The 21,771-nt window shown below is 39.0% G+C and overlaps 2 protein-coding genes, 1 long non-coding RNA gene and 1 other non-coding gene across 5 annotated transcripts in view; 3 read left to right on the plus strand and 1 right to left on the minus strand.

The window, feature by feature from the left end:
• Positions 1 to 202: 202 nt before the first annotated feature.
• On the plus strand, positions 203 to 7,137 carry LOC135078100 (deoxyribonuclease-2-alpha). The gene is made up of 8 exons (XM_063972673.1): positions 203 to 550; positions 1,449 to 1,623; positions 1,923 to 2,028; positions 2,211 to 2,426; positions 2,883 to 3,108; positions 3,739 to 3,921; positions 4,874 to 5,036; positions 6,435 to 7,137. The coding sequence occupies exons 1-8, from the start codon at positions 453 to 455 to the stop codon at positions 6,534 to 6,536; spliced, it is 1,269 nt and encodes a 422-aa protein (XP_063828743.1). The 5' UTR covers positions 203 to 452; the 3' UTR covers positions 6,537 to 7,137.
• A 2,332-nt stretch (positions 7,138 to 9,469) lies between these two features.
• On the plus strand, positions 9,470 to 10,341 carry LOC135078105 (uncharacterized). Its single transcript, XR_010258567.1, has 2 exons — positions 9,470 to 9,644; positions 9,885 to 10,341. It is a non-coding gene; the product is annotated as an uncharacterized LOC135078105 (long non-coding RNA).
• Positions 10,342 to 10,708: 367 nt separating this feature from the next.
• The window catches only part of LOC135078102 (uncharacterized), a 65,415-nt gene continuing 54,352 nt past the window's right edge, over positions 10,709 to 21,771 (minus strand). For both annotated transcript variants that reach the window (XM_063972677.1, XM_063972676.1), the window contains exons 2-6: positions 17,958 to 18,157; positions 17,250 to 17,475; positions 13,351 to 13,524; positions 11,858 to 12,092; positions 10,709 to 11,539 (exon numbers count right to left, since the gene is read on the minus strand). In XM_063972677.1, coding sequence (XP_063828747.1) covers positions 11,320 to 11,539; positions 11,858 to 12,092; positions 13,351 to 13,524; positions 17,250 to 17,475; positions 17,958 to 18,128 — 1,026 coding nt within the window. In that variant the 5' untranslated portion in view covers positions 18,129 to 18,157 and the 3' untranslated portion in view covers positions 10,709 to 11,319. The remainder of the gene's footprint in view (positions 11,540 to 11,857; positions 12,093 to 13,350; positions 13,525 to 17,249; positions 17,476 to 17,957; positions 18,158 to 21,771) is intronic.
• Trnag-ccc (transfer RNA glycine (anticodon CCC)) lies at positions 16,139 to 16,209 on the plus strand. The gene has a single exon. It is a non-coding gene; the product is annotated as a tRNA-Gly (tRNA).

Genomic DNA, 21,771 nt, shown 5'->3' on the forward strand with positions numbered 1-21,771 from the left:
CAATACTGTGCATACGCATAAGATTCAAATAAACAAAGACTTGATCTAATTGTTTAATATGATTCAACGTCTAATCCAAAACAGTAATACATGGTGTTATCACAATGTGATACAGTCATAGAAAACATAAACAGCCACCAAACAAAGGATCGGGCGTCCCTTTCTAGGTAACACCGTTAGAAAGAGACGCAAAAACGCCGCTCGCGCAGCTGCTTGAAGTTTCTAAGGACGAAAACTAGTTTTTGATCATTCACGTTTCGGGTTTGAATGAATGCATGTCTCGAAGGGATATTTATCGAAGGAAACCGTTCTATTGTTGTGTAAACATTTAGATTGTTTGACACTCGCAGCGACGTTATGATCATATTGCATGACATCATAAACAATCGTAACATCGACTTCCTGCGGCCCTTCTTACTTGCGGGACGATTTTCGCGGACAATACACGCGCGATGTGTTACGTTGTGTTCTTAGTTGTTGCTTTATTTGTTACTTGTGGAGCCAGCTTGACGCCTCAGTGCAGAAATGAAAAGGGGGAACCGGTGGATTGGTAAGTAAATAAATAAATAAAATAAGTTAAATAAAAGTAGTTAAGTAAAATTTAATTAATTTGTTTGAAATATTTATATTGGCATCTAATTTTGTCTTACTATTTTGTGATTCATCTCAATGAATCGATGATTAAATTGAATGATTCACCTCAAGAAACTGGATGAATAACAATAATTCTTCATATTAATTATAATTAATATTTGTATAAGGCCAGTTTCATTTCAGATAATTTGTTATTTTTAAGTTTATATTTCCATATTTATTATTAATTTATCATTTGAATTCAACATTTTCCCCTAGTATATTTGTTTTAGCAAATTGTTATGTGTGTAAACTGTAAACAATATAAAACTAATATTTACCAGGACCGGACAATAAGCATTCAAGATTTAAAATTAATTTAATAAGTGTTTTAACATTTTGTTTTTATTTTTTATGATTATCATCTAATTATTTAATTTTAAACCAGCAGCAACATCTATTCCTTCAATGGTTGGCGTAAAATAGTTCTCGCAATAAAGTGTAATCCATCTTCACAAATATTCACATTTACAATATTATTTATTTATTTAAAGACTTTATTGCAAACACATAAAAATGTTCACTACAAAAAGGCGAGCTTAATGCCTTGTGGCATTCTCTCCCATCTGACCTTGTGTTTTATTATACAGGGATTTATATCCCTGTATAATAAAACACAAGGTTTGTTTTATTATACAGGTTTTGTTAAAGGAATGTTTTCTTTGAGTAAAATTTTCTATCTAAAGTATTAAGAGTACTTTCCCTCTAGGTGGCATTACAAAATTCTACCCTGTAAGTATGCTATTACTTACATAGTAGGATTTGATAGGATCTCTAAGGAGCTTTTTCAGTATCAAACAAATGCTATTTTGCAGGTTCTACATCTACAAGCTGCCTCGGGAGAAGAATCACCTAAACCCTCTGGTACGCAGGGGGGTCGCGTATATGCACCTCACCCCCTCTAAGCTTAGGGGGGGTTGGATCATGTCCGATCTGGCCATCAGCGACCCCCGGTCCATGCTCGGGAAGACCTTGGCTCCTTTGTATCAGGTAAAATATTTAAAAAGGTGTAGCTTTATTTTTTCGATTAAATACCTTCGTAATCATCATCATTATTTGGTCGTTTAGTCTCCACTGTAGATGGACGATCCCCACTAACTTATCTATCTAATACACCAGAGGCAAAAGGAAGGGGGAACGAGAAGAGAGGGGCTGCTCCTATTTCTACTCTGCCGGTCCCACATGATTATCACGAAAAAAAGCTATCAAACAGTAATTTATAATTAAGTAGGTACTTAAAGTTTGTTGAGGTATTGTTGCATTTGTAAAATTGTTCAAATTATTTCCAGGACAAAAATATCATATCCTTAGTGTACAATGATCAGCCCCCAGCTACGGAAAATCAACCCGACGTTCTACAGTCAGTAGCCGATATGTATTCCAAAAGCAAACGAGGTAAATATACTTTAATGTATAATATTGTCTATGTCTTAAAAAGTTGTTGCAAGGTTTCATGAAAATACATTTTTATACACCTCGTTTTGTTTGATGTATTTTTCAACTATCTTCTTTCTCTATAGAGGTAGATTGTATAGATAGACTATTCTGAGTCGCTTTTCTGTCTGTCTGTTTTTCAGGACAAACGAAGCAGGCCGGCATAAAAAAGTACAAAAAGTTCAAACTTGGCGACAAGTATTACGACGACTACGACTTGGCAGAGATGTGCAAGATGCACTCCAAGTTTATGAAGACCCGAGTGGAGAGCGGCCACACCAAGGGAGTGATACTTGGCGACAAGTTCACCTCGCTGTGGCTTGTGCATTCTGTGCCAAGGTTTCCGCCGGTGCCTGACAGTAAGTAATATTGCACATTTTACTCTAAAGACTCTGGCGTAGATAGACATTGAAAACTAACTAAAAAATGACAATCTAATAACATAAAAAATTGCAATAGATTATAAACAATTTATTGTGAGTTATAATTATGATCGCGACGTTCTCTCACCGCAGTGCGCATACGCACCCTTTAGAAACAATCAAACCACATACATATTTTGATAAACGTATTTTGTCGTTTTGGAGCTACCTATTTGTTATCGTCATGCATCATTATATTAATGATGCTAGTATTTTATATTTTTATTTAAAATCAATGCCTACCACAATCTTTGAACGTAACATTCTCACTGATAATAAATAGTGTTGCAACAATAAAAAATGTTTTACTCAAATAACTCTATAGGGAAACCAAACGCGATTACTATACATACTTATTAATTCTCATAACAAAACATCATATTCCAATTTCAGTGCACGGCCTAAACGTGACCTCGTACGACTACCCTACAACGGGCATGAAGTATGGCCAGTCCTTCCTCTGTGTGTCGGTCCAGACGTCCACACTGAACCAGATCGCCACCCAGCTGAAGTACAACGAGCCGCTCATAGCGCACCACCATATACCGCAGGAGTTCGAGGGAGAGTTGCCCAATTTGCTCGACGTTGTCAATAATAAGACGATAGACGCATCGCCGTGGTAAGTAATAAGTTGATGTCCTATTTCTTACGTCGACTAATCAGTCTTTCCTATTAGATGATATTAATAATAATTTTACTTGTGATAGGACGCCCCCCCACTCTTTCAGTGTATGTAACGGATTAGCGATTAATTAACGATTTTTTTTATACTTAGATGTTTTGATAGTGATTATCAGCATCATCGCTTTGTAACATTACTATGTCTGGTAAGGTAACTAGAGCAAACCTATTGACACATTTACAGTGATTCATTTTTAAATGTATCATTTTACACGTATGAAAGGCATAAAATGCATGAAATAAGTGACAAGCATTTGAAACTGAAAACAGCTATAAAATAACAGCTGTAAGTAACTACACGAGTCGCGTTTGAGGCCCGTTGTTCTCAGTTTCAATTGTAATGGAACTTGAAAATTTATAATTCGACATACAATCGTTATGAGATTTAGGTTACAACCTAAGCTCCACTGACTCTAGTGATCATAATCTTCTGAGAAGCACTGGTAGGGCGAAACTATGCTGGGACATACAAAAGCGCTTTATAAAAGCGTAATTGCAAAATTTATGACTTCTATTGATGGCGTCACGTATTTATGAGATTTAAACGGATGTCTATCCTCTTTTTCAGGTACCACATAGAAAGCTTCGAGACTCTGGTCGGGCGCAAGTTTCTCTCGTTCGCCAAGAGCGCCATGTTCAACGATGATCTTTACAGCGGGCTTGTGGCTGAAGTCTTGCAGTCAGACCTGCTTGTGGAGTCGTGGACCAACGGCCCTGGCACTTTGGACTCGGAGTGCAGTAGAAACTTCCAGTAAGTTGCATTGGATTAGATCACCATTTTAGCTGATGGCAGTCCACTGCTGGAGGTATGCCAAGAGAGCCATGTTCAACGACGATCTGTACAGCGGGCTTGTGGCTGAAGTCTTGCAGTCAGACCTGCTTGTGGAGTCGTGGACCAACGGCCCTGGCACTCTGGACTCGGAGTGCAGTAGAAACTTCCAGTAAGTTGCATTGGATTAGATCACCATTTCAGCTGATGGCAGTCCACTGCTGGAGGTATGCCAAGAGAGCCATGTTCAACGACGATCTGTACAGCGGGCTTGTGGCCGAAGTCTTGCAGTCAGACCTACTTGTGGAGTCGTGGACCAACGGCCCGGGCACTCTGGACTCGGAGTGCAGTAGAAACTGCCAGTACGTTGCAATCTACTGCTGAATTTAGCCTCCGAGGAGCGTTACTAAAGATGTCGTTACATTTGAAATGATGATGGCCCTAGTGAGGTCCTCGATCCATCGAGATTTAGGTTAGGATTGTGGCAGCTTTTGGAAATAAATACGAGTAATTACTACTGACTGCGAACAACACAAGAATCGAATCTATTTTTTTTTCATTGTACCAATGTTGATACATTCTTGATACATAAACTGTACAATTTTGTTTATTTTTATGAATAAATAAATTGATGATGATAGCTCACACGCCCTTAAGCATGGTTTCCTGCTTCTTTCATCTACATGACATTACAATAATAAGGGGACTTCTTGAGGTCGTGGGTTCATCGAGGTGAAGGATGTTTAGATAAATTTTGAAAAAAAAAAAACAGCATGAAAAGTTCTTTCTAAGGTTAAGATGATAAGATTGGCCAGAACAACAGGAATCGGACCGATAAAGATCAATTTCTTAGCAGTGTCTGCAGCTTGAGAAGGATTTTTTTTCGATTACTCATAATTTCCATTATTGATATACAATTTTATTCCTTTTTCAGAGTGCGCAACATCGAGCGGCTAAAGTTTCCGATCGCAAAGATGTCGTTTACCTCCCACAACGACCACTCGAAGTGGGCGGTGGCGGTCGCGCATAAGATGCACAACAGCCAAGACACGAAGGTGGCAGATTACTGGGTCTGCGTCGGAGATATTAATAGAGCGGTAAGTAATTTAACAGTAGTATTCATCATCATCAAACTAGTTCACTTCACTGATCATTCATCATCATCATCAGACAGTCAGCTAGGAGGGAGACTATTCTCTTTAGACGTCTATAGTCTGGTCTGCGAGCACGTAGAATTTTGTCCAATGACCCTAAGCTACCCATCCTTATCGCTCGCGTCTAATTATGTTGCTGTCGCGCTCGCACACTCACTGCGGGCTCCCGTCGCACAGTCGCGACAGCAATATAATTACGCGCGAGGGATAAGGATGGGTAGCTTGGGGCACAGAATAAGTAATAGTACAGGTACAGAAGGATTACTCCGCAAGACGATTTAAATAAATGCAAGTCTTGCTACGACGCGATACAGTGGAATTCAGCTCGCACAGCACTACGTACCTACAATTTTATTCACCTACAAGTTTTGTCTCTTTCTATCGCGTGCCTCTGAACTCTTCTTACGCTGTTAGGGTTGTATAGTGAAAAAATAATTAATCTACTTATTTGTAATGAGGTACGTATGTAGGTAAGTGAGTATTACTGTTATTTTACCTTTGTAAAAATAACATTTCAAATATACCTAATTAGGATTAAAAAAACTTGTTTTATTACAATGTCTTCATTCATACCTATTTTAACATAAGACAGATAAATTAAACATACTATTACAGAAAAAAGAAGAATCCTATACTATCCTAAGAATTTTATTATTGATTACCTACATGGCCAACATACCTTTCAGCATCTTTGGGAAGCGAAAAAAAAGATAAATCCGGTAGATTTCTTTTCGAATTTAAACACCCGAACGCCGCACAATATTTCTTTCTCTTTATGTCCATTTTTAAATAATACTTCGATCATAGAATTAGGTACTACAACTCACGCCAGCGTCCTGACGGGCGCGCGCGTGACACTCGACTGATATAATACCCGCCGGCGGGGCGCTTCGCTGTAGGTAATTATCGGATGTACCGCGCGGAGTGAGCCAGGCCTGCTTGGGGTCATTGGACAAAATTCTACGTGTTCGCAGACCGGGCTTTACCACCCATTTTGTGTACGTTGTCGCCTGGCTAATTAGTCTGAAGACACAGAAGTTAAGAAACAGTGGAAACAGTCTTTTCCCTTGTTTATTCTAAATAGGAAGCCCTTCATAGGTCAGCAGGGTACTGAACTAGGTATTAGAAAATGTAGAGATATCTTAATGTTATTTTTCAATGTAGCTCATTGAGTTCCATATCTTAGATGAAATCTAAAATAACATTATTTGTGTCTTGAAGATAAGGTTGGTTTAGGATTTAGGAATACTAAAAATAGAATAAAAAAATACACATTTATATGCATTTGCGTTCCTTGTATCGGAAAATCAAGTGCCTAAACAAAGTTATTTTTGTTTCCAGCTACCACAAGAATCGCGTGGCGGAGGCACGGTGTGCACATCGGGACCCATTTTATGGGGGAATTTCGCTCATCTCATTGAGTCGGTACAAACATGCAACTGATTGATATAATAAATAGCTAATATAAACTGACCCGTCTACAATGCTGTAAGAAAAATTTGTTTCTGCAAGGAATAACAAGCAGATCTCAACAAATATTTTAAAGGCTCCTTGCTTTTTCAGCTCGAGAACTTATAGCCACTAGCAACGAACAATTTCAATTTCATTCTTTATCTACCATAGATATAAATATTTATGTAGTTTATGTTGAAACTACAAGCCCGTTACCACGTCACAAACTTGTATTACTTTAGTACAAAGTCGTTTTAGTATTATGGTCATAAACTGTGATCATAGGATATGAGTAAAAATAGGCAAGTTAATAAAAACTTAGTTTTAAACAGTAGGGCCTTTATTTATGACAAGAAAAAATGAAATGACCAATTGTAATACTCACAAAAAATTAAATAAACTTATTCCATCTATGTAAACTGTTTGTGTGTAAAAATGTGTATGTGATCTTCGATATATTTGTACATATTTTAGCAACTATCTTCTTGATAAACCAATGTTCTAATTACTATGTAATTTAGACTAAATGATAAGACTAGAATAGTGCTAATTTAAATAAGCTAAGCCTAAAATAAATTTTACAAAAAATAAACACGACTTTCATTTTTTAAATAGAATTAAACTTTCACGGTAACAGTTAGGGTATGTGTGTTTATGTTACACAATTTAACCAATAAAATATTTACGACTCTTACACATATTTCATGGTATTGTTTTCACGGGGACACGGGGAGTCATGTGAAATGTTGTTCAAATATTTTGTGTTTTCGTATTTTATTAAAATAAGTTTTAGCTCAAAAGGCATGGATACGTGGGAGTACTATATCAATCTGCACTGTAGAGATAATGACAACCGACCAGTGGATTGGTAACTAATGTTTTTTGTTGCTCGAAATCAATTAGCGTTTTCGTTACTTCAATGCATTTACATAAATATTTTTTTACTAAATATGTAAAGTAGCATTTCTTGCAAAAATAGTATGGGATAGTATCTCTTACAAAGATTTGGAAACTATATAAGTAGGTCCACTTCCTGTCTTCCCGTAGATGTCGTAAAAGGTGAAAACAAAACGACACGACGAACCATAAACCTCCCCATTTTCCAGTCTAGCCAGACTGGGGAGTGTAGGTCAAATCCTCATTTGCCTCTGGTAAACAAAAGAGGGCCATGCTCCTGCAGTGGAGAATTAATGACCTCATAATGAAACTGCTCCATCAATAACGGTGCTTGATTTTATCAAATCTATGATAATTAAATTCCAATAGGTGGTACATCTACAAACCTCCCACGGAAGTGACTCCGCTGCGAGAATTGGGGAAAGACTTCGTATTCATCTCCTCGGACAAGACCGAGCGTTGGATGCACTCGGGTCGTCACATCGCACCTAATTCTATGCTGCAGCATACTTTAGCGCCTATGTTCAGGGTAAACTTTTCACGCTTTTACGAAACAGCTTTTAAGACCTTAGCCCACGTTACGTAAAGAGTAAAGCTAGCCGCTGAACTATTTTGGTCACTTTAATCCTTTTAAAAATATACCAATTAGGTACCTAACTGAGTTTCTTGCGCTAGTCAGAATTGCTCATATTGTTGACACAATGCAATGGGCTTTTGGAGTGAAGATTTCAATAAAGGTAAAAAAAGAGATGAACCAGGATGGCACAGTGCAAAAATATGATCAAGGATATTGTTTATTATGTTTGTTTCCCATTTTTTACTTACATAATGATTCAACTACTACATCTTTCAGCCCAGCTATAAAGATTTCCTGGCCGTGGTGGCTTACGAAGAGAAGAGCATACTCAACCACCCCTCGCTGGGCATTTTAATGGCAGATGACCACGGCGGGGTATGGATAGGCCATACGGTGCCGGGTCTCGTGAATTTTACAAGTTAGTAGCATTCTTTGGTCAAACTGTTAACATACCTAGCATAGCTGTTATCTAGAGATTTACATGGTGAGAGTGCCCAAAGGTTTTAAAAATAATATTATGTTTGGGCATTTTCTGTTTCTAAGTAAGGTAAGCAGAGTTTCTGAAGACGTGTTTAGAGCCCACAGCAGTTTCTGTTTTGGCCTGATCCTCTTATCTTTCCATCAGGTGACATGCAAGCCAGAGTTTCTTCTTTTCGATGGTAAAAAAAAATGTCTATTACGTCTTGCAGAAAACTACCCGTCTTTCCCCGAAAGAGAAATGGCCAATGGACACCTACTGATGTGCCTATCCGTAGACCTTCCCACCCTGAACCAGTTAGCCATCTCCCTCAAGGAAATCTCACCACGGTTCACTCGCATTCAGGTGCCTAAACGTATGCGCGCTCATCTACCTGACTGGAACTTTCTGGAGTATACTGGTTTCCTCAAGCCGAAGGGGTATGTGGTTTAAATTGTATCTACGTGTCATACTAGGGTATAGTGATTGTACTTACGTACCTTTTTGTTCTCCATCTGCAAACAGCTTCACACCACACGCACACTTCACTTCACACTTCACTTGACTTTGATTATTTCAATTGCGCTCTAACTCAAAGTTATTTCTTTTATACACTTTTTTACACGAAAAACTTAAGTTTTGTCCATGTTTTGTCGTAATTATCACAGTAACGGCGCGCGCGCGCACGGGTGACTATTGTCACCGTGATACTATGTCTCTCCATAGATAAGAATGAGACTACGTGTAAAATTGATTTTTAAAAGACTACTTGCAAAATTATTGTTTTGATTTTTTTTATTGACATTATCTCTCTTTTTCTCTTTATAAAAGTGTAAAAGAGAAAGATAAATATCATTGTCACGGTGACGGTGACAAAAAGTCACCCGTACGCGCATAGCCTAACATCTTACAAGTTAAAGTTTAAACATTTTTTTTGGAATCAAATAAGTAAAGTGTATTGTTTCTAAGTACCCGCTTTTTTTTTCAGATCAAAGAAAAAGTCTTTGGATTTCATTACGAAAGACAGAACACTGCGAGCTAAAGTGTTGATACGTAAACCAGGAGACAAGAAGTGTCTTTACACTGCATTCGCCAAAAGCATGGACTTGGTTTTAGATGTGTACGGTCATAATGATCATCAAAAACCGTATTGTTCTAGTAACTTCAGGTAATTTAAAATGGTAACAAATAGTAAAATAATTAAGCCTAGAACATTGATACAACCCAAAGAGCTAACTGCGCACCTCGTTGGAATGCGACTCTCCCTCTATTTACCCGCACATCTCCCCGTGTTCCAGATAAAAGCGTCGCGACGATGTGACGTCACGGCTGCCAGGTGCGCAGTTAACTCGACCGGGTTGTAGTTGACCCAACTATAATATTGGTTTATTCCATGTTATATTTTCAGCGTACGAATCATTGATCAAATATCCATGAAGTCGGTGGAATACGTCCACTACATCAATAAGGGACGAGATCGGAATACTTTTGCTGTGAGCACTGCAGCTTACTGGCAGAGATCCGGGAGATCTGGTAAAGACCAGTACTGGGTGTGCACGGGATTGCCTGATGATTCTTCAGGATATGGTGGTCTACTGTTGTGTGCTGATAACTTCTTTGTTTGGCAAAGTTTTGACAACTTTAAAGTTAAAGAACCGGTGTGCTAAGTTTGTTTGGAAGATGTCAGTATCTTCGTGGCCCTACTGCTTGTCCTATCCGGTAAATTGACGGGGATAAATGTGTGGTATTGTTTTGGACAATAAGCGCCGGAAAACTTACCCGTGATATCCAGTAGAGCAGTGAGCAGTAGGACCACGGGCAAAGTAACGTATGAGTTTATAAGTAAAATAAAAGCTCGAAATATTTTAGATATTTTATTATACAACAAAGAAATTATTTACATAATCATACCATTGTTCATGTCCTGAACACGTCCAAATCTAAAATCTATTACGAAACCGAAATCAAGCTACTGGCTTCACTGGATTATGTTAACGAATATAATTGCAGATTACAGTTTCATAATTTATTAAAAACACATACAAAAGTTCAATAATTGGCACTATTGTGAGCTTGTCCAACATGCTATATACAAATCTCACGAACACAAGCAAAAGTTGCACAATACTATGACTTTTGGTTGCGAATATTCGAAGTGTGATAGGAGGCGAGAATCCATCACCATCGTACAAATTAAATCTCATAAGTACCCCATAAGCATCATCTCCGTGTTGTCGAGTAAGTAAGTACCCAAAGCTTGGCACCACATCTGCTATCCCGAACCTTCGATATAATGGGGATTAGCAGGTCGTCAAAACTTATTACCAACTTAAGGTGTAAAGCATAGAAAATGTGATTATAATATGATGCGTAATATAATTGTATACTCGTAAAATTTTCACACAACCTAGTATCATTATGTGCTTCATTATTTTAATTTAGATCACCCATTTGATACCCAGCTTCCTAATCTCACAAGAGGAGAGCTGATGATCAAATAAGACAAGCAGTTTGTAATTTGAATGATTACAGGGTCTATTGTCACTAAGTTATTAAAAAGATATTGTTATTATAGCTTTTGCTATCTATGAAATGATCCCTTCTTCCTTCCTTATATGAATATCTTTGCGACTGATAAATAACATGTTAAATGCTTAATCCTGTCCAATAAGGAAACCATTACAAAATGATGATGAAAGTATTACGTCGATTTATGGGTTTGGAAATCAGCTAGAATCTGTTTACTCCATTTTCATAGTCAATCACTGAAACAGTTCTTTTCACGTCACGCGAAAGAAGATTACGAAGTTCCTCAAGGGACATACATCGGTCTGATTGCATTCTCATGCCACTCTCAGAGATGGCATCCTAGTGAACCACGAGTCGTGTTTCATCTTAAGATAGTATGAGTCCCGGGGTGCGGGGGTGGTGAGGGCGTCTTCTAGGACCTTCAGGGCGCTGGTGGGGAGAACCTTGGCGCTGTATTCTGCTGCTTCGCCGGGCATCGTCACGGCGCAACTGGCTGTGGTTGTGCTCACGTCTGAGCTTGGGGTTTCAGGCCGGCTGGAAGAATAAAGTGATAGGTATGAGACACCTTTTATAAGAAAATACACAAACGTCTGCAATAGGCCTTACTATTATTTTCTTGGAAGTTTAAATAAGTAGGTATTTGTTTTCAAAACCTATTAAGTCTGTATTTGGCTCAAGAATTGTGGCGAACCTGTGATTGGTTACTTATTTAGGTAAGTATTAAGTATAAATTGACGATCTGGTGAAAGTTGCGGAAGGCACCTGGATCAACTTGGATGGGTGCCACGCTGGTCCTTGTAGAAAACCTTGTGAAAGGCCTTTGTCCAGCAGTGAACGCAAAACTCAACTAACCTCGCAGGCTGACTCGGTGCTACCAGCTGTACAGGCGGCGCGTAAATCTCAGCGGCCGACAAGTCGGGCGCGTGCAGCAGCACGACGTGCAAGCGGCGTGCGCGCAGGGACGCGCGCAATGCACGCGCAGCACCCCACGTGCCCCATCGCACTGCCGCCGCGCCCGCGCTCGTCTCGCCAGAGTCGCCTGCTTCAACGCGGGATAAGCTGTCGCAGGCTGTGTCTGATGTTAGTCCTGGAATTTTGTTGATATTTCTTAAAACATGCAATTACTTACTTGAAAAAAAGATCAAGAGTTTGTTGAACGTAAGATGGATAACTTTTTTTTAACATAGATAAATTGCCCTCCCCAAAAAACAAAATATTTTTGGGACACCTCAGGGTCACCAGATTGTGATGCCACCAGCGTATGTCCAGCTGTGGACCTTTAAACTCCGAAGATGAATGTCGTAACCAAAATGGGTAGGTACGGAGCGGTCTGGCCAACTTAGAGAGTGTAGGCAAAATCCTCCCCTCATTTGCCTCTTTGAAATTGGAGCGCCTTCCTCCTGCAATGGATACTTCATGACCTGGTGATAAAATTATAGGTGATGGCGACCGATCTGATGATGATGTACTAACCGATGTAAAACTGTGTTGATGAATGTCGTAGCCAAACTTGGTGTTGTTTTACAAATATGTGTAATGTGTATTTACCGATGTAAAACAGTCGGTTGGTGGCAGCTGCAGCCAGCAGAGGCGAGAAGGTTCTAGCGACTCGCAGGGCGCCGAGCACGTTACCTCTGAGAGCGCCCTCCCAGCACGCCGCCCCGCCGCACCCGATGCTGTGATGATCGACAAACTTGGCGTCCTTTTGCAGAGCCGTCAAGTACTTACCAATGTAAAACAGTCGGCCAGTGTGAGGATGGTCGGCGGCAGCTGCAGCCAGCAGAGGCGAGAAAGCCCTTGCGACTCGCAGAGCGCCGAGCACGTTCCCTCTGAGGGCGCCCTCCCAGCAAGCAGCGCCTCCACTCCCGCTACTGTGATGATGAATGTCGTAGCCAAACTAGGTGTTGTTTTACGGAGCTGTGTAACTAACCGATGTAAAACAGTCGGCCAGCATGAGGGTGGTCGGCGGCAGTTGCAGCCAGCCTAGCAGAGGCGAGGCGAGAAAGTCCTTGCAACTCGCAGTGCTCCGAGAACGTTCCCTCTGAGGGCGCCCTCCCAGCAAGCAGCGCCTCCACTCCCGCTGCTGTGATGACGAATGTCGTAGCCTAACTTGGTGTCGTTTTACGAAGCTGTGTGCTTACCGATGTAAAACAGTCGGCCAGCGTGAGGGTGGTCGGCGGCGGCTGCAGCCAGCAGAGGCGAGAAGGTCCTTGCGACCCGCAGGGCGCCTAGCACGTTCCCTCTGAGGGCGCCCTCCCAGCAAGCAGCGCCTCCACTCCCGCTGCTGTGATGATGAATGTCATAGCCAAACTTGGTGTCATTTTACGGAGCTGTCAAGTACTAACCGATGTAAAACAGTCGGCCAGCGTGAGGGTGGTCGGCGGCAGCTGCAGCCAGCAGAGGCGAGAAGGTTCTTGCTACTCGCAGGGCGCCGAGCACGTTCCCTCTGAGGGCGCCCTCCCAGCACGCAGCGCCTCCACGCCCGCTGCTGCCAGCGGTGTTGATCACCGCCCAGATACCTGCGACAATGATCAATAGTTTTACATAAGGCTTAACACACTTCTAAGGCCACTATAATTCCAAGAGTGTCAGTGATGGACTGCCGATTCGATGGTAGTTCGAACTACGTCGTCCGCGTTATGTTATTAAACCCACTTAACACGTTCACTGAGTAGTTATTTTTTTAACAAAATTTTTTCGTCGTTTCAGCCAAATGACGTCCACTGCTGGACAAAGGCCTCCCCCAAGGTTTTCCACAATGAACGGTCCTGCGCTGCCCGCATCCAGGCTCTTCCCGCGACCTTTACCAGATCGTCGGTCCACCTAGTAGGAGGCCTGCCCACTAGGGTGTCCCGAAATATCTTTTTTTATATTTTCGCTACACAAGACCCCTCAAAAGTTGCGTCATAAGATGTAGATTACCGTAAAAATAATTAAAAATATATAAAATAATGTCTCAAGGGCTCTATTGGCATTTTTATTTCTCAAAAAATCACTTAATCAGCCCTTCACTGTTTGTCATCTATTATATTTTTTTTACAATTATTTAATTTTATTTTGTAATAACAGTGGCAGTGGAACCCTAAGATATGATTTGCAGGCAATGACATACTGTTTCCAGTGAGGAATAGGTTTGGTTCGAACTAGCAGAATTCATATTTTGACTTGTTTTTCTCAAATTTTCTACTTCTTCGGCGAGGCTGTTGGTATTATTTCTGTTGAGGTTTTATTGCTGTAAGGTATCGCACCGCACTTTTTTGTTATAATATTACATACTTTTAGCATAAATTTAACAAAAATTTTGCAAACATATGGTAGTAATATACTTTTTGATTTTTTTCAGGTAAAAACTACCTTGGCAAAAATCTTTAAAATATTATATTTAAACAGAATACTAATTGACATGTTAAATAGTTTTAGCGTACTATTAAATATAAATAACATTTATTTATGTACGTTACATAAACTTTCTAGCTGAATTTTTTGTTCTGTACGCAGTTTTTTATCAATGGTGAACTTCAACGGAAGTAAAAAAATATTTTTAGTTATGAAACGCATACATGTTATATATCAAATTAAAGACAATTTAATACACTTCTTTGGCTCGTGTAAAACTTTTAGTAGAGTATAAGACATTTTGTAAAAAAAATGATTTAAAAAGTAGTATCACAACAATGTAAAAAAAATCAATTTTCCTTTAATAAATTAACTAAAGGTTGATTTTATCGATACAATTTTTACTACAAAATATCAAGCGCATACGTAGAGCTTTGATTTAAATAAAAAAGTAATGAAGTCGGACAAATGGTTTTCAAGTTATGGTTGATTTTCTAAAATTGACTGCCATTTTTGTTAGCTTCCACTTAGAGATGCCAATCATTGTTTTATAATAGCGTAGTAAAATTATTAACCTGCTGTGAGAAGGGAATTGAGTATCCTCAAATTAAATCGATATCTTGGCTGACCCATGGATTAATTAAGAATACATTAAAATCGCGCGCGTAAATGCCTAATTCTGGTCAAAAAGCCAATTCTGTTTTTAAAGTATTTATGGATTTATTGGTTTTTAAACTATTTTAAACCTTGCTGTGACTCATTGTGTACCCTCAAATTTCATAAAAACGCTATTTTTGTATTATTTTAGTTTATGTTAGGAACCCCTAAAATAGCAATTTAAAAAAATTTCAAGGACAGGTAGAGGCCTCAAGGTGACAGATATCTAATTAAATTTAATGCTAATCGTAATCTATATGTCAAAACGCAACTTTTGACACCTCTTGCGTAACCGTAGCTCAAAAAAAAAATTTTCCCATACAACGACGGGACACCCTACTGCCCACGCTACGTCTTCCAGCCCGTGGTCGCCACTCGAGAACTTTCCTGCCCCAACGGCCATCGTCTCTACGAGCTATGTGCCCCGCCCACTGCCACTTGATTTTAGCAATTCTGCGAGCTATGTCGGTTACTTTGGTTCTGCTGCGGATCTCCTCATTTCTGATTCGATCACGCAGGGAGACTCCGAGCATAGCCCGCTCCTTTGGGTGACCTTGAGCCTTCTTATGAGGCCCATAGGCCCAAATTTTTTACATTTAACAAAAATAACTACTTAGTGGCGGATTAACCAGCAGGCTGAGTAGGCTAAAGCCTAGGGCGGCAAATTTTAAGGAACGGCAGATTCATATTTTTTAATTTCAATTTCCAAATAAAAAAAATATACACACACAAGATTATAAATTTATAACTTTATTATAAATTATTTAATCAAAGATACAAATAGATGCTTACTGAAATTGCATTTTTATAAAGAGCCTAAAATTTGTATTCAAAGGATCAAGTTATAAGCGCCATCTACACAGAAGCTAATCAAACATCAAGTTAACAGTCGGTTGTTTACCAAGGCTTGACGAAACCATGACAGCGCTAATCAACTGACAGCTAGTTCTAAAGGTGCCAATAGATGGCGTTGGACTACGCTGCAGTTGTGCATTTTTTTTAAAGATTTGTTATGAATGTTGCATAAAATCATTTAGCGGTACTTTTTCACCTTGTTTGTTTGTATTTATTAATATTTTAAATGTTTTTATTTTATTTTTACCAGTCCTTAAGTACAATAATTTCAACGCTTCATGGCAAGCACTGCTGGTGTAGTGGTATCATGCAAGATTCCCATTCTTGCGACCCGGGTTCGATTCCCGGGCAGTGCACTTTCTTTTTTCCATTTTGATACCAAGAATGGATTGGATGTTTTGAATTCCTATACATAATTTAATACTTATCAAGTATTATTATTATAAAAGTGATTGGATATGAATTTATTTTTATTTTCATTAATTTAAGCACAAATTGCGTACATGCAGGTAAATTGAAATTTCTTACTATTTATCTTAGTCCGTGTTTTGATTTTTATTAACATAGGCACTTTGGACGAGTTTGATTCAAGATAAACGACCAATTTAATTGGATATGCTTTGATTGATTCATCATGACTGAATATCTAAAAGTGATTACGATGTTTTGTCTTGATTAGACAGACTGATGATACTAGCTTGTGACCCCGGCTTCGCCTCTCCTTCACGGATTTTATTTTTTGCACAGAATCCAAGTTATTTTTTCAAAGTTTCCTAACATGTTACATATCAGAAATGTTCCGCTACAGTATCAATTCCTTCAAACTCCAGCCATTCTGCAGATAAGTTGAAACAAACTGAAAGAAAAACAAAATAAAAACATTTCTGATTGATTTTTCATCAGAATATTTTTATGTATGAACTTTCTCAAGCATTTATTGAATAAAAAGCTGTTATTTTAACATAACAAACAGACAATTTAATTGTATATTTTACTTGTTCTTACTTATAGATTAGTACTAATTAGATCGCTAATACATAACTGATCACATAGTAGTTACTATGTGCTTAGTCCCGTTATAGGAAACAAGCGTGAATATTCTAGGTCAAGGAACGGGAGTTGTATAATGTTTAATAGATAATAATAACAGTGTTATGATACTGCCATAATGGGCATAATAAATTATGAGTGCTTATTTAATTTTAGATGAGGTCATGAGATCCTAATGCACGGCTTCTTCGGTTTACTGTTTATATTTACTTTTACTACAAGATTGAGTTCGTGTGTTACCATAGGCCGAAATTAGTCTTAGCAGCCAGGAGTCCGCTAACCTAGCTCCTAGCCAGCCAGAAGCTACCGTTAAGGTATGCTGCTAAATTACGTGTCTAGAACTTACCATGTTCTCCCGCAGGCAAGTGCTGCGCAGTAGCTCTTGCCGCTTCTTCTAAAAGGTCTTCCCTCGCCACATCCAGCTCAAGGGTGGCCAGCCTCGGTGGGGGCTGGTCTTCCGGCGCCGAGGCTATGTGAGCTTGCAGCCAGGAGTCTGCCAACCTGGCCCCAAGTCCACCTGGCCGGCAGCCCGCGATGACGCGCCAGCCTCTACCGCTAAGGTATGTTGCGATCTGCAAAGATTAATGGATTGGATATTCTTAACATTCGATAATTTACAAGCTGGTCTATACATATTTAGACCTGCATCCATGGGAAGCGATTCGCTTTGCATTAACGAGCACGATGTTAACTTGAAAGCTAATTTTTCAGCTTTATTTGTGAAAAAATTAAGCTTATTTAAAATTCAGTTCTACCCTTAGTTAGATCAACAAACTGCTGAAGCCGAAGACGGTATATGACGTAGAACAAGGTATGTGCGTTAAATTAAGGCCGCGTGGGATTATTATGACTTTTTAGGTTCTCACTTTCTGATAATGGACGATAAACGCAATGTTGCTACTTAACAACGCTTGGGGAAACAATACTTAGTTCTACTCACAGAACATAGATCTGTGGTTCTACTACTTACATGAGGAGGGGCTTTTTAACTAAGAGAGGCTTGCTCTTATTTTATCTTAATTATTAGAAAGAAATCATAGCTTTTTCCACAAACCTGCAACCCCAGCGCGGTGTCCACAGACGTGACGAGCACAGTCTTCGCGCTGTCCACCGGCAGCACCTCAGCCACGCGGACCTTTCTCAGCAGGTACAGCAGCAGCGCCCCTACGATGGAGCACAGAGCCGCCAGCTGCAGGCCCAGCGACAGCCACGTTAGTGGGTCCATGGCTCACAGGGCGAACATCTTCTGTATAGCTGTAACAAAGAAAGTTAAGCGTTAGACAAGGTTATGGTAAGTCTAGGCCGTAAGCCGTGTGGTGACGGCAGAGTAGAATACATTTGTCATTTGTCACCAACCCCTACTATTTCCGCGGGAGTCGTAGAGGCGACTTAGGTACTACACATCAAACACTGAGAACAGGCAGCAGCTCTCTCTGAAAAACATCAATCTTTTAAACTGCGATCTCCAACCCGCCTGCTAAGGGTGGGGATTATGGCAAAACCCTCCATTATAGTGAAGGAGGCTCATAGTCCAGCAGTGGACGATGATGATGATGGCAAGTCTAAGGCTACGGCCCGATACTCCCGACACCTCCACTCGGTCGGTGACGGAACGCCGCGGAGGTTTTAGTCGGTATACTCCATCCCTTTTAGGAGGCCCTTTTCAGGGTGCCGGAATCTCACATACCACCCTGTTCCCCCCGGCAGTGGTGACGAATAACGATGCGCAAAGCATTTCTTCCGCGTCAAAAAAAAAAACATGCCGGCGACGCATGCTTAATCCTCTTGTATGTGCACGAGGAAAACAAAAAGAATTGGTAAAAGAGTTTGGTTTGGTTTAGGGTTTCTGATTTCTCGACCTATTTTTTTTCTCGAGTTTCGGGAATTCTCGAGGTCAAAGTCTCGAGTTTTCTCGGGTCTCGAGTCTTTTAATAAAAATTTTTAAATCGATTGAAATTTGCTAAAAACACAGGTTTTTTTTAAATCTAATATACCCAACTACGTAAAAATGAACTGAAAATATAGGAACAAGACAAAGTGTTTACAAATGCAGTCGGAGGCATCAATGACTTTTTTTTTTGTTGGTGATAAGTAGTGGGTGATAAGCCGTGTGGTGACGGCAGAATAGAATACATTTGTCACCAACCCCTACTCTTCCCGCGGAGGAGGCTCATAGTCCAGCAGTGGACTGTAAAGGGCTGTTGATGATGATGATGATAAGTGTTTGATGCTTCCGACTGCATTTGTGAACACTGTCTTGTTTTTATCTTCTCAGTTAATTTTTACCCAGTTGGGTTTTTTTTTTCAATAATAATTTTATTTTAATCTTTTAGTTAAAGAACATACATTTTGCAAGATATTTAAAAAACCTTTATTTTGATACCCCACTCGATAGGTTTTGAGATATTTTTTAATGCATATTATAGCGCCAAAAATCGGCAATGTTAATATAGGTATTTACAGTTAAAACAAATCTAACGAAAGTCTTTAGTGACACTCATCATAAAAATCGACCCAGGAGTTTGGTCTCTATAGTGCTTCAAAAACATACATACATAGGCTGTTAAACACATTATCACTCCTTTGCGTCACGCAGTCGGGTAAAAAAGGAAAGACTAGACCAGTCTAAAAGCAAAGTTAACCTATTAAATAATTAAAATCTTACTTTTGTCTAAGAAATTAGGCTTTCAAGAATATTAAAGCTTCAAATTCGAGACTCGAGAATTCTCGAGCTCCGGTAATTTTTTTCTCGTCTCGAATGAAGCCAAATTTCTCGAGTTTTCTCGAGTTCGAGAAAGCTCGAGCAGAAACCCTAGTTTGGTTTCACAGCCAGTCGATTGCTTGAAGACATGAGACAATGTAGAAAAATATTTTGGCATGCAAAGTTGTAAGAAGGTAGTTTTAAAGCGTAATTACATAAAACGTAGGTAGGTAGGTAAGTAAAGTGAGTAATAATTACTTAATTTTCTTGAAGTCGTGATCATTATTACTTGCTTGGTTTTTTTTTTCAAAACTTAACTGCATAACTGAACTTGACTTCTGCTTCAGTTGCCTAAACAGAGGCCAGCCAGTCACTATAAATTAATTATATGGCCCCGGTATGCGACTGTCATCCAAGATATTTATTCTCACCCATTGTTTTAAGGTACAATCAACAACTCCAGACTGGACATTTTTTGGTGCAAAATAGAACCTATAACAACTGCCTAAGACTCAGTATTTACTGTGATATGCTGTCGTCCGTACGTTGAGTGATGTTATGATATTCAAAGCTGTTGTGCTTGTATGTCAACAAGGCCGGCGCGGATTCAGAAAACAAAACAATAAGTTCATATACCGGAGACCCGTCATATGTTATTTGCAGAATGTCCGATTTTCAATAATAATTTTATTATTAATAGAGCTTTACATTCCACAGATTTCCACATAACTGTTTTATTTAATTATCCATATTTCCTTTGTTTGTGACCCCATTTGGGTAAAAGCCTCCTCCATCATTTTCCACCTTTCCCTCAGCTGTCGCTAGCTACATGCATCTAATTTTTCCCTGCCTTGTGTGTTATGTCATCAGCTCATGTTTTCTTCATCATCATCATCATCTCAGCCATAGGACTTTTCTTCGGCCTTCTTACGTTTCTTTGATTCTCAATAATAATAGATATAAATAAAATGCATCCGTTAATTTAAATACTGTCGTGTTATTGTTTAGAAAACGCATTTATTTAGAAAACATGTTCGTCGGCTAGCTATAATAATTACGATAATTTGCATAAATAACGAAGTTAAAGATAGACATTTGAATATGTATAGAGAAAAATATGGTGATTTCGTTTTTCTGAACATGACTAATAGTGATAGGATACGGTACGACTTCATTTCTATTTTCATAAAAAGAGTTTGAATATCGATTCAGTAATTTTAGTAGTTAACTCGAGATTGTATATAATGTAATATTAAATTCTATCTACTAAATTTGACATTGTTAATTATTATTGTGACATTTAATTTAATTCTTTTGTATAATTTCTTGAATCACGAAAAATTGATTCTGTTGCATGCCGATATGGTATGATGTAGCTGAACAATATATTTTTTATGTGACCTATAATATGTACCTACATTATGCAATAAATGATTTTGATTTGATTTGATTTGATTTGTTAAGTTTCTATTTATGTTATTATTTACCTGAACACATGAAAGTGCTTTCATTTTATTTATTTATTTAAAACTTATATGCACATAGAACGGTGTACATAAGGCGGACTTCATGCCTTTCGGCATTTTCTGCCAGTCAACCTTAGGGCCAAACTGATTATCATTAAGGCGATTAGTGTCCTCAATCCGCGCCAAATGGGCATTTTGTAAAGCCTACTCCTCTTTTACTGCTGGACAGAAATAGTTGAAAAAAATATATGTTATACAACAGTTCAAGGACTACATTTGTGACGTTTGAATTTTCGCTACGTCTCTTTGTTTTGGATTAAAAAAATAAATACGGGACATCGATTTTTTACTTAAATTCCCTACTCCTCCAAAACGGCTATGTTAATTTAAAAGATTTTTGCACGAATAGATTGGGAATTCTTTAATCTTTAAATGACACGTTGCGTTTTTCAATCCTAACTAATATTATAAATGCGAAAGTAACTCTGTCTGTCTGTCTGTCTGTCTGTCTGTCTGTCTGTCTGTCTGTCTGTCTGTCTGTCTGTTACGCTTTCCCGCTTAAACCTCGCAACCGATTTTGATGAAATTTGGCATAGAGATAGTTTGAGTCCCGGGAAAGAACATAGGATAGTTTTTATCCCGGTTTTTGAAACAGGGACGCGCGCGATAAAGTTTTTCTGTGACAGACAAAATTCCACGCG

This window comes from Ostrinia nubilalis, chromosome 14 (assembly GCF_963855985.1).
Source record: "Ostrinia nubilalis chromosome 14, ilOstNubi1.1, whole genome shotgun sequence".
Lineage (NCBI taxonomy): Eukaryota > Metazoa > Arthropoda > Insecta > Lepidoptera > Crambidae > Ostrinia > Ostrinia nubilalis.

What these genes read in the sequence shown, in the direction of transcription:
- LOC135078100 (XM_063972673.1), top strand. Translation starts at nt 453, where the DNA reads ATGTGTTACGTTGTGTTCTTAGTTGTTGCTTTATTTGTTACTTGTGGA. An exon ending in CCTTGGCTCCTTTGTATCAG is followed by an intron (nt 1,624 to 1,922) that starts GTAAAATATTTA and finishes AATTATTTCCAG; the next exon opens with GACAAAAATATCATATCCTT. An exon ending in GAGTGCAGTAGAAACTTCCA is followed by an intron (nt 3,922 to 4,873) that starts GTAAGTTGCATT and finishes TTCCTTTTTCAG; the next exon opens with AGTGCGCAACATCGAGCGGC.